At 37.3% G+C, this 11935-nt stretch overlaps 1 protein-coding gene across 2 annotated transcripts in view; it reads right to left on the reverse strand.

Moving 5' to 3' along the window:
* The window catches only part of TRIM24 (tripartite motif containing 24), a 56449-nt gene that overhangs the window by 2470 nt on the left and 42044 nt on the right, over positions 1-11935 (reverse strand). For both annotated transcript variants that reach the window (XM_090144040.1, XM_090144046.1), the window contains exons 12-18: positions 10900-11038; positions 9684-9756; positions 7775-7943; positions 6164-6477; positions 3256-3388; positions 2220-2294; positions 823-972 (exon numbers count right to left, since the gene is read on the reverse strand). In XM_090144040.1, the coding sequence (XP_090000166.1) occupies positions 823-972; positions 2220-2294; positions 3256-3388; positions 6164-6477; positions 7775-7943; positions 9684-9756; positions 10900-11038 (1053 nt within the window). The remainder of the gene's footprint in view (positions 1-822; positions 973-2219; positions 2295-3255; positions 3389-6163; positions 6478-7774; positions 7944-9683; positions 9757-10899; positions 11039-11935) is intronic.

Raw genomic sequence — 11935 nt, forward strand, 5'->3', positions numbered from 1 at the left:
TATTTAAAACACATTATGTTTTTCAGGTGCTCTTACAAGCTACAAAAATCAAACAGCATTAAGAATATATATAGGTATGTCTCAAGGCTGCTAAGAGAACAACTGCATGAAATGCTGTAATTTTTCTAGGTTACAGACCTACCTTTAATTATGGCAAAAATATTACTAGTATGGACAATGACTGCACCTCAGAAGACCAGGCAGTCCTGAAATCATTCATACCCACCATGGTTGACCTGTTTCCTGAAGTTGAGGTCACCATAGCAGTAAGTATTCCCAGCAACTGCCCTGGATGAGAACCTAAGTGAAGACACTTAAAAAAACCTAATTTTCATTGTTAATTCTCTCTTTTTGTCCACTCAGTACCTGCACCCCCCTTTTCAGCAAGTGTTTCCTTACAAAACAGTGAGGGTTTAGATAACAGCCTAAGTCATTTTCGGGGTAAATAAGGGTAAGACTTCTGAGAATGAAAACTCCAATGAATTTGAGATATAATGCAATGAGGATTAAACCAAGTTTTCAGCCAAATGCTCACCATTAATATCTATGATGAACAATCATTCTTCTCCTTACCTGTTTTCCTGCCATTTCAGTTAGCATATTTGTTACAGCTCTCCTCCCTTCAATAGAAGGATCTCATTTGCATAGTCATCTAACATCAATGTAGTTTCAAATGTGATCTACGTTTTCTCTGGGCATCATCAATGATCTCTGATCATCATCAATGTAAGTCTAATTAAATAAATAAATTCTATCCCCACTGTAGTTTTCCTGAAAGTATCTAAGCCTACAAAAATACAAAAAAGTGTCTACTTCTCTAACCTCATTAAATTCAGCACAGTTTTGGAAAATCAGTCTGAAGTCGGCCACAAAATCTTCTGGCTTTGTGTAGAATGAATCGTTCACTTGAAGTCTTTTCTTGATGGTTGACAAGTCCATAGGCTTTTTGATTATTTTGTAGTAATCAGGAACCTAAACAAAAATGAAAAATTTTACCAGATGCAGTCACATTTGTTGCACGTTGTTTTACAAACCTTTCCATCTGAGGGAAAACATAGCCTCATCTTTTGAAATACAACTCTTAACACGTAAAAACTGTACCTTTTACAAATACAGTTACTGGAGTAACAGTGACACATGCTAGTTTTACTGGCTAAAATATATACATCTCTCCCAACACCTCTTTTAAAAGAGAAGCAAAATTAAAATAATAAAGCCAACTGCATTTACTACGTGGAATAAAGCAAATGATGTTGACATTGTACGTCAGGTGAACCATCTATTAAATCTCACTCTCAAGACTGTCATATAACAAATCTGGCAACCCATTTAGAGGCAGTAAATGTAATGCTTAAAAGGATGTTCAGTGATGAAATATATCCTTAGAAATGGTGGTAAACTACAGAGATCAATTATTTTGGCATTTCAGATGTACTTTCTTATTCAAATGGAATAAGAAGGATGCATTGGGGCATTATTACTTATTGATGAAGATTTCCACTGACATGTCTTGAGGAACATAAAAGAGGCATGTTCGTTGGACCACACTAGTAGCAATTCTGTGCATCCTGGAACTACAGTTTGATTTTTCTTCCACTGCCTGATGGACTCAAGTTGTTTTTAGCATTTTAAATTCATAAACTTACAGCTAATAATAAGGAATTCTGTTTCATGGTTGTACTAAGTAAGACTCTGATCTTCAAAATCGGGTACTTTTTTTAGGAATAAATATGTCTCCCAATTAATTTTTTAGTGATAACATTCAGCATTGTGAAAACTGCAGGCAGTGTTAAACGTATTTCTTGTGCCTATTTTTGAAGTACTTCTCAAAGTAAGTAAAATCAGCTCTTGGGAAATTTTGCTAGTAACTTCCTTCCAACCCAGTGTTTCATCTTTCATAGAATCTTAGAACGGCTTGGGCTGAAAGGAAATTCTAACATCATCCAACCCCACTGCTGCAGTCAGAGTTACCAAACCTCTAAATCAGGCACCAGCTCAGGCTGCCCAGGGCCCTGAACACCTCCAGGGATGGGGCATGCACAGCTTCTCTGGGCAGACTGTGCCAGAGCTGTCCAACTGCCCTTCAGACAGTTTTAACAAAATCAAATACACTCAACATCCACAAAACTTGACTTCTGATTATGAGCATAACAATGCCATTAGGACCATGCCAATTATGCAACTGATTGATAGAAAATGAAAAGAACTAGAGTACATACTGTAGGAGGAACTGGATCTTGAAAAGCAAGACTCATTTCGTGACAGTAGAGGTATAGCAGCAATCTTTCACACTTCTGTGTCAAGAAAAACAAATACACAAATAGAAAACTACACGATCTATTCTAAAATAATGAACTATAAAACACTGAACAGATGTTCAATACTCCTTCAGTCTCTAAGCAGAAAAGTGAGCACAGAAGCTGTATTTGGAAACAAGCTTGTCATAACTAATGGTCTATAGCATTTATTCTCTGCAGTAGATACACTGTATTTTTATTAACACTCAAATGCAAGTTACAAACCTCATACAGTTACTAATAGTGTTATTTAGCATTTGCCAAGTGAAACAAAAATTCCATGGGATAAAAATAGCATATGTAGCTGTTAGTTTATTACAAACATTCAGAGAAACCAGTCATACTTTTCCTGATTGGTGTATAGCTGCTCTGTGCAAAGCTCACTGTGCTTTTTGTTAGCAGTGGGGAGAAATCTGTTCTGTGTGTACCTGAGTATATTGAATGGAATTTTGAACCTTGAAAAACATTCAGAAAATAGTTTTTCTGATTTTATGCTTGATGATCCTCCACTGGAATATTTACAAGAATTATAATTTGCATTTAAAGCCAAATACAAACACAGTAAGTTACTCCCTTTTAGAGTGTATCAAATACAAATAATGGATCTACATGTAGACTTTGCCCCCAAATATAGTTAAAGCCAATCTATACTAAATCTGGAAAGTAGAAAGAAAGAAAGAAATTTCTCAAGGCAAGGTCACTGTGTATGAGGTCAATGTTAGGAACAGTGCTTGGTAATTCCTAGAACACATTCCCAGTCCACAGCGTGAGACAACAACCACTTCTCAGACTTTCAGAATGTGTTGCTCAGCACTTTTATACGAAGGCTGTTAACATCTCAGAGTCTATTGAGAAAGTCACTTCTCCCATTTTACTATCTTTTTTTTTCTTTTTTTTTTCTTTTTTTTTTTAAATGCATACATTTCTCAGTAAAAGAAACAACAGGACTCATCCTTACCCTACGGTCTATTGGTGCCAAGCCCACAGTATCTTCCAGTTTTCTTTTTTCAGGGTTATGAGTTGGTTTATCACAATCATATTCAACTTCTGGCTTAGACAAATCCCGACAGAATGTACAAATCCACTCTCCACTAAATGAGACAGACAGATATATTAACCGCAGTGAAGAAGCACATTCTTGACAGAAGACTTTCTACAGACTTCTGGAGAAGTTCTTCATGTATGGGTTGGTATCTTTTCTGCACTGTGCCTTGTTTCGTTGCTTTTGTTTGTTTGCTATTTTTTTTTTGTTTGCTTGTTAAAACTACAAAAAGCAGAGATAGGTACTGCTGGCAAAAATGCTTCCTTAGAACTTTCTTTCTTTTTAATGGCATTGGTATTATTAGTGGTGTTATAGTAGGAAAATGGCTTGTCATAATAGACTGACAGTGACTACCTTTGTTAGTGTTAAAACTTTTCACTTGACCTCATAGAATTCAACCGAAGCATTAAGAGGTCTGCTTCCTAGCTACAGAGAGAATGAAGGATTCATTTGCAGACATTGGTTCAAGAGAAGGAAAAGTATTAAGAGTTATATACTAGAAACTGTATTTTCTCTTTACAAGCTTGATTGCAAGATATTCCTGCTCTATACAGATAACTCTGGAAGAGATATTTTTTTGAGCTGTTCCTGATTTTATCAGTTACAATCTAGGAAAACCCTGTAGATTTAATTGACAACAGAAGAAGCAGAAGACCAAGCAAGTTCTGGAAGCTGACTACATTCACCAACTCTCATTCAGTTTGTGAACTTCTGTAGCTTTTGGAAAAGCTATGAATAATAAAGACTTTGGGGAACTTGCACCCCTGCAGATAACCACAAGAGGGCTGAGTTGTACTTCACATAGGAGACACAATTCAGCAATAACTGTTTATGGGAACCAACTGCATGCATTTACTCCGAGATCTTATAATAAGATCTTCACAAATGAAAAATAGTTTCTGCAGCAGCTTTCAGTGCATTTTGATAGTAAAGCAGAAGACTTTCAAAGTTAGGAAAACAAGCCTGTCTTACTGGTTCTCGCTTAGAGTAATTCAAGGATTTCCATCCTCTGCTAGTTTTAACATACGGTAATGAATAATGGGTGCTTCCTTTCAAAGAGAATTTACTTTCAAACAGTTCAGCTTAGCAAGCTATTTACATGATACTGACATTTCTGTGCATGGACCAGCATCAAAGGTATTGTGCGACACAGACAAAAATAGATAAAAGTCATGACCTGAAGATCTCACAATACAGGAAAGGCAGAAGATGGAGGAAAGGCACATTCAAATATACAAGTGTAAGGGAAAGTACGATGGGCTAGAGTGAAGAAAAGAAAAGATGCAGTGACCTTGTGAATCTACAGGGGAAAGTGTTCCGTCTACCTGAAGCAAGAACAAAAAGCAATCACGAAAGCAGCTGTTGAGACCACTGACATAATAATAAAGGATTTTTTGTGTGTGTACATTTGAAGGAACTAATGGTTAGAGACCAAAGTTTGTGAACTATCCCACTGCAGCAGCAAAAACAAAAAACAAAAAACAAAAAAAACACCATGAAGATGAGAACAAAAATGTGATACATTCTGAAGCCAGGAGGAAATTTAAGCTAACTATGGTTCTGAAGTCCAGGAACATAGTGCACTTGTATTAATATGCACCTTTACAAAACTGAACGCTTCTCAGAAAAGTTGATTTGGCTCCACTGTGCCTTGGACATTATCATCCCAGTTTCCATTGAACAATCCAGTGAAAATGAAAACTTAAGAAGATTTATTTCTGAAGCTTTTATTTTAATAGAAGCAAAGTCTTGTGAATATGTAGTTATCTACCTACCTACATCCTTACAGATCTTTTTCCTCCTTTCAGAGAGGCAGAAATGTTTATTAGCTTAAGTGCATACTGTAACTTTGCTGAGTTTTGCTTACGGCACAAAGCTGCAATATAACATCATTTTATTTAAAGAAAAAGCCCTATAATTTGAAGTTTCACAACGTAAGAGAAACATTTTTATGTGCCAATTTTACAGATATTTAAAAGATATACTTGCAGAAATATGCTTGTTCAGAGTAGCACATAAGCAGAGATGATCAGCATACAAACCTAACTTGTTATCCAAATGTTTTATCCCAGCAAACTGTGCTGATATTTAAGAAGAATACCCAATATTTACATAAAAGCATTAAATAGTGAGCATGTTATGACAGATGTCCTGTCCTTTAATAAGCTTATTGCATGGCATTTCCAAGCTGTAACATTGCAAAATGCTATTTATCCTATTAAAGACACAAACTCAAGAAGCAAATGTCAGTAATGTTTATAATGACATCCTACGTAAGACCGAATTTTGAAACTCAAGGAGCCAAGAGTTGTTTTCTATCATCCGCTCAAGAAAGCCTACTGCTCATTTCAACACAGAATGAATGCAGTATTACTAGAAGATGGCAGGCACTACATCCCATGCTTGATTGTAGCTACATTTAGCATTATAGTAAATTATATATTTAACACAACATTAGCTTAGACTTTTTTTTAATATTAATAAAATATTTAAAGTAAACCTTTTCTGTTGCCCTTAAAAGATTCTATGATAGACCAGTAACTCTATGGCTCAGTTTTAAGACCACAGATAATAATAATGGGTGCCCTAGATGTAAGTGATTGCCAAACAACTGAAAAGTTTTATTACAGATTTTGCGGCTGCAATTAAGTTAAACTGAAGTTTCAATGCAAATTCCAGTTTTCACCAATTAATAAAGCCGCAGACTTCAAGACTTCAAAGATGATAGAGATTCCTTTGAGGCTCAAACTTCTATGGAGTTTCACAATGTAGAACTCACATCTCTTAATGCAAGTTTAGTTGAAATTAAAGGGATCTTAATTACCTTGGAAAGCTCATCAACGAAGGGACATGACAGGAAAGATGGAATACTTTGGGACATTTCTCACAGCAAAGGAGCTCCCCACCATTTTGACATACTGCACACCAGTCTTCATTGGGATCGTCTTCTTTTCTGCCCTCTCCAGTGTGTGAGGGGCCTATCCATCCTATCTTGGCACTGGTTGTATTCTCCTGCAGTATCCTTGGCCGATCATCTGTGCTGTCTGGGGCATCTGTTCTTAAAACAGCTTCATCAGAAGTTGAGTTATGATTACCATCTAACAGCAATGAAGTAAGTATGCTTCTTGAAAAGCTGGTCTGTAAGAAGAAACAAGGGAAATTTGATTAACTGCTTATTTGAATTTAGGTGTCCCCAGCAATCACAGAATCACAGAATTGTAGGGGTTGGAAGGGACCTCCAGAGATCATCGAGTCCAACCCCCCTGCCAAAGCAGGTTCCCTACACCAGGTCACACAAGTAGGCATCCAGGCGGGTCTTGAATATCTCCAGAGAAGGAGACTCCACAACCTCCCTGGGCAGCCCGTTCCAGTGCTCCGTCACCCTCACCGTAAAGAAGTGCTTGCGCACATTGGTGCAGAACTTCCTATGCTCCAGTTTTCGGCCGTTTCCCCTTGCCCTGTGTCCACATTCTGCTGAAAAGAGTCTGGCCTTGCCACTCTGCCCCCCACACCTTATATATTTATAGATCTGGATCAGGTCCCCTCTCAATCTTCTTTTCTCAAGGCTAAACAGACCCAGCTCACTCAGCCTTTCCTCATAGGAGAGACGCTCCAGGCCCTTCACCATCTTCGTGGCCTTCCACTGGACTCTTTCCAAGAGATCCCTGTCTTTTTTGTACTGAGGAGCCCAGAACTGGACACAATGACTAAACTGACCAGAATACAACACTCATATGCGGGCAGCCATACAACACGTAACATGTATGCAAAAATTACGACTGTTCTATGACATCAAATACATAACCACAAGAAATTAGCTATGAGAGGCATTTCTGGCATTTTAAATACCACTCCTGTAATGAAACTAAAAATAAAACAATTTTTTGACACCCCAAAATCTAGCAACCTTACATAGATCACTACAGTATGACTAGAAAAACTTCTTAGCACCACATGAAAATTTGATGTTTGTATTATCACAGAATCACAGAATGGCCAGGGTTGGAAGGGACCTCAAGGATCATGAATCTCCAACCCCCCCCACAACATGCAGGGCCACCAACCTCCCCATTTAATACTAGACCAGGCTGCCCAGGGCCCCATCCAATCTGGCCTTGAACACCTCCAGGGGCGGGGCATCCACAACCTCTCTGGGCAGCCTGTTCCAGCACCTCATCACTTTTCTAGTAAAGAAATTTGTATTTGTAAGCTATTTCATGCTTTCCCAGGTTTTCAACAGATAATAGTCTGAGTGCACCAGCTAACTGAACTAATAAAAGAAATAGTTTGATGCCAAATTTCACTTTTTCATTTTATGTCACTACCTTCAGCTTTTCAGTTCTTCTCTGAAAAAAGTTCCCAACAGCACATTTGTAAATTATTTTATTCCCCATAACACAAAACACCCTCTAAAGGGAAAGAAGATTTTTATTACATTTCGAGGCCGGGATTCCTCCTCTGCTTCTTGCTTCACAATAACAATTGGGAAATCAAAGTTCTCATTTGGTGTACTTGACTCCTGTTTAATTCTGATAGGCTCCAACATAACAACTGGGACTTTGTGTGTAGAATCAGCTCCTGGTGGCCGACTGGAAGAGCTAGAACTGTAAATGACAGAAAAAGGCAAAAAAAAAAAAACAACGAAATATAAGTCAAAACTGAAAACTTATTGTACACTGATGCTTTCTGAGACTTCTGAACACTAATCCATGAGCTTCTTTGAGCCATGAGCACTGCAGTACTACTTTTATAGAATACAACATCCAAGTTCATTTTTTTGTGTGTTTTGAAATGACATTACAAAAACGGAAAACTTGTAATAGCTTGGTTTCAGAACTACAGAATTACTTCCAACTTTACTTCCTGTTAGTAAAAGGTTTGCAAATGATCTCTGTTTTTTTTAGGTCAGTCACAAAAGCACTTTCACTGAACATCATCCCATCTTGGAGGAGATGCAGGTATATCTTGGGGGAAGGGAAGTGTGTCTCCAGAGCTGAACTCATCATTGGAAAGCACAGAAGCAGATAAGCAAGATAAAGAACATACTGGATTCTGTTTTTATTCATGTGTTCAGTCATAATAGAAAGAGAATAGATAATCAAATTAAAAAATACCAGCCTGCTGATTTTTTATTAATTTTATATCTAACAAATGAATTCAGATAACAGCAGATAGAAACATTTTTAAAGCAAAGTAATAGACATTTCTGAAAAGCATTTAAATAGCTCTCATATTTGTACGTTTTGAGTCCTTCAAAATATTTGCTATGTAAAAGGATAGAGCAAAATATATTGTATATTAAAAAAAGCAATTTCATTTTCAGTTCAAGTAGGATCAATGTCATCTGATTCTTCTCTGCATGAAAAATTAATCTCCTGTCTGATGTGTTCTCTAATTTATTGGAACATGTTAATGGATCTACTCTTCAAACAATGTTGTCTAAACCTATTTGTTCATTTATATTCCATCACTAAGGAATAAAAACATTATTTTCTTGACTCTCAGTAGATACCTAGTGCTCATTTAACTAACTGTTTAGTGCCAGAAAATTCTTAATAATTACTTTGTAAGATCAGTTCCTTAAATCTGAACTCATGTATAGTTCTATAAGGAACTTCTAGCACACAATTGGATCCTTTACCTGATTTTTTTCATTTAAAACACAATTTACATCTGGTATTCTTTTAGTAATATCAATCTATATATCATTCACAGGGCTAATACATTATTAGATGTGCTATCAAAACATTACAAATGAAATTAAGCAGATTGCTCTGAATGTGATGCCTCCTATTTATTTCCACGAAAACTACAACAGATACAAAGAGCAAAATAACACTCTTTGATAGAGCAAATTCTCAGCTACAAAACCATAGAACACACAACCCACTGCCTCACTCACATGTACTCATATCCACTGTTTGGTCTTTGTAAATGTTCATCAATGAATGTCATTGGGTGCTAATTTTTTCAACACGGAGGAATTCAGTGCCACACCTTGACTTCATACGCACTTCTATGTCAGACCATTGTGTCAGAGTGCCCCTCTGCTGCTGTCTGTCACATGGCAACAAAACACAATGGAATATTGGTGGGAAGGTTTAACCACTAGTACCACACCACCATGCCTCTGACATATTGGGCCAGCAGAATAACACAGCAGATCTTACATTCAGAGCAGCCCTCATACTTTCAGACTGCCCTAAGTACTATAATAGCTGCCATAACTGTTTAGGGAGAAGCTTAAGTACATTAACATCTCTCTGCACTAACGATAGAAGAGTCTGAGGCATGTTCTATGGATGTGGAAGTCATACATTCTTTCTCTCCCACACCTTCCTTACCTCTCTCTGCTCCCAACACTGGAGGCACTGGGTGAACGTATTGGAGGATGTATGTTTGTTACACTGACACCTCCTAGGATAGAAGAATCAGATTAGAATGTAACGTACATCTATGCCAAGTCTGATCCATTATTTGGAGAAGTATGTAGGTCTTTCATCAAATTTCTCTTGCCTTGTTATTTACTTAATTGGTATCTCATGTAGTACAAAATCATGAGAGAACAAGAAAAGAATAACAGAGTAAAGGAAAGAACTATTTTTAGAACCCCACTGCATTTAAGCAGGCTGATGATTTGGTACCTTTGCCTGGTTGATGCCTGATCACTGCAGTTTGTTTTGTCTTACCTTATTAAAGTCTATTTCTAGCTTCTAATTGTGTGATTTAATATAAAACTTCAAGCCATATTAGCTGGTCAGTAAGACGAGGTCTCAAGACAGGGTGCAGATATGAGAGAGATCCCCACAAAGCTTCTGGGGGTCAGAGAGCAAAAGACTTGTGAAGGGTAATTTTCCTGAGAAAAAGTATCAGGCTGTTTGCACTGTCTCAATTTATGAGAGCATCTGTACACATCGTCCTCCTTTCTGAGCTAATCTGTCCAAGTGTATGAACATCAAGTAAGAACATACTGGGAATTCATGCTCACAGAGCCTCATTACAGGCCAAATCAGGAAATGGCCCATAGGGTAAGAGTAAGGAGCAGCCACTAATTCCACCAGGCATGGTGTCAGGAATCCCCTGGATTCTTCAATTCTACCAGATTTAGCTATCCGTACCAATAACCTTTCTAGTCAACTTCTGTCAGAACTACATTACTCTGCTAGTGAAAAAGATTTTCTAATGTTCAGATTGAGCTTTGGAAGTGACCAGTTGCAGCCACTGTCTCCTGTTATATCCTATCTTGCTTTATCAAATACTTGTCTCTTACTAAAGCTTCTAGGATGTTATCTGGTACACCTGAACATCACAGGTTTTCCACAGATACACTTGCATTTGCAGTTTTCCTGTATCTACTATGTATCTACTCCGTGTTTTAAGGTCTGCCAACTTAACTTTGTTCACAATGCTAAAATATTTCTACCTCTTTGCCTTTATTTTAGTATTTCTTATTGTTGATATAAAATAGAAGCAACTCATTCTGATATCCATGGTAACATTGCCATGTTACATTCTACCATTACACTACTTAAACAGAAAACTGTATCACAGTCCAATTACCTGAAATGCCTGGTGATGGTACTGACGAATTTGGTGACTGCACAGTTCTGTTTGAAGGGGGTTTGGGGTGGTTCTGCTCTGCAGTGACATCATCCTTCCTCGCAACAGTATCCAGTGTGATGTTTCCTGAACAATCAATCTACAAGATGGTTAACAGAGGAAAAGCGGTTAAAAGTTGGGGGAAAACAACAAAACAAAAAATACAATGCCTCTGCCATACTTTTGTTTTGGAGATGAAGATCAAAATGAAGACCATCTAACTTCAGCCAACCAAAAAGTAAACGGGTTACTTCGAAACAGGTCATTTGGTTTTCTCTAAAGAGAGAAATGGCCAAACCCAGACAGTGTTCCGTATCATTAGTTTATGCTGAAGTGATTCTAGAAGTGCCATTTTTTCCCCATCTATTGAGGTAGCTTACATCAGACACATAGCTTTCACACACTGAAGAGAATATGAACTTTTATCTCTTATCCCTCTTTCAACATGTTTACATTATATAATCTAAAAACAATAAGCAATACACAAACTCTCCACTAAACCATTAACTTTGAATGGAACTGGAAGAACTTCAAAAGACACTTAATTCCATCTGCCTCACACATCTTCCTGGTAGGAGGCACACATATTCACTCAAAACACAGACAGCAAGTCAACATTTGTTCTTTTTATTCATTGTCCAGGACAGGCAGCAGAACTTTCTTATAAGAACTGCAAATTTATCAGTGTAGCTTTCTGTACAAACTATATATCGTGATTTGGTAAAGAGAAATACCATTTTGAGATGTTAGTTTGCTGTTGGATTTGTTTTGTTTAATAATACATGAGATCATGTTTGATCAGAAAACAGGTCACTTTGGTATCAGTTTTCTCAACTATCCAGACATGTAACAAATCTACAGGTAGCAATTCCATTGGCCACTGAAATTGCTATTTATATGCTACACATCTCAGCACTGGATGCAGAAGTCCCTGCTAGGTCAGCATACACACAGTGATTTTGGCAACACATCTTCATAACATAAACTTTACCACATA

Source organism: Phasianus colchicus, chromosome 1 (genome assembly GCF_987193195.1).
Source record: "Phasianus colchicus chromosome 1, bPhaCol1.hap1.1, whole genome shotgun sequence".
Classification (NCBI taxonomy): domain Eukaryota; kingdom Metazoa; phylum Chordata; class Aves; order Galliformes; family Phasianidae; genus Phasianus; species Phasianus colchicus.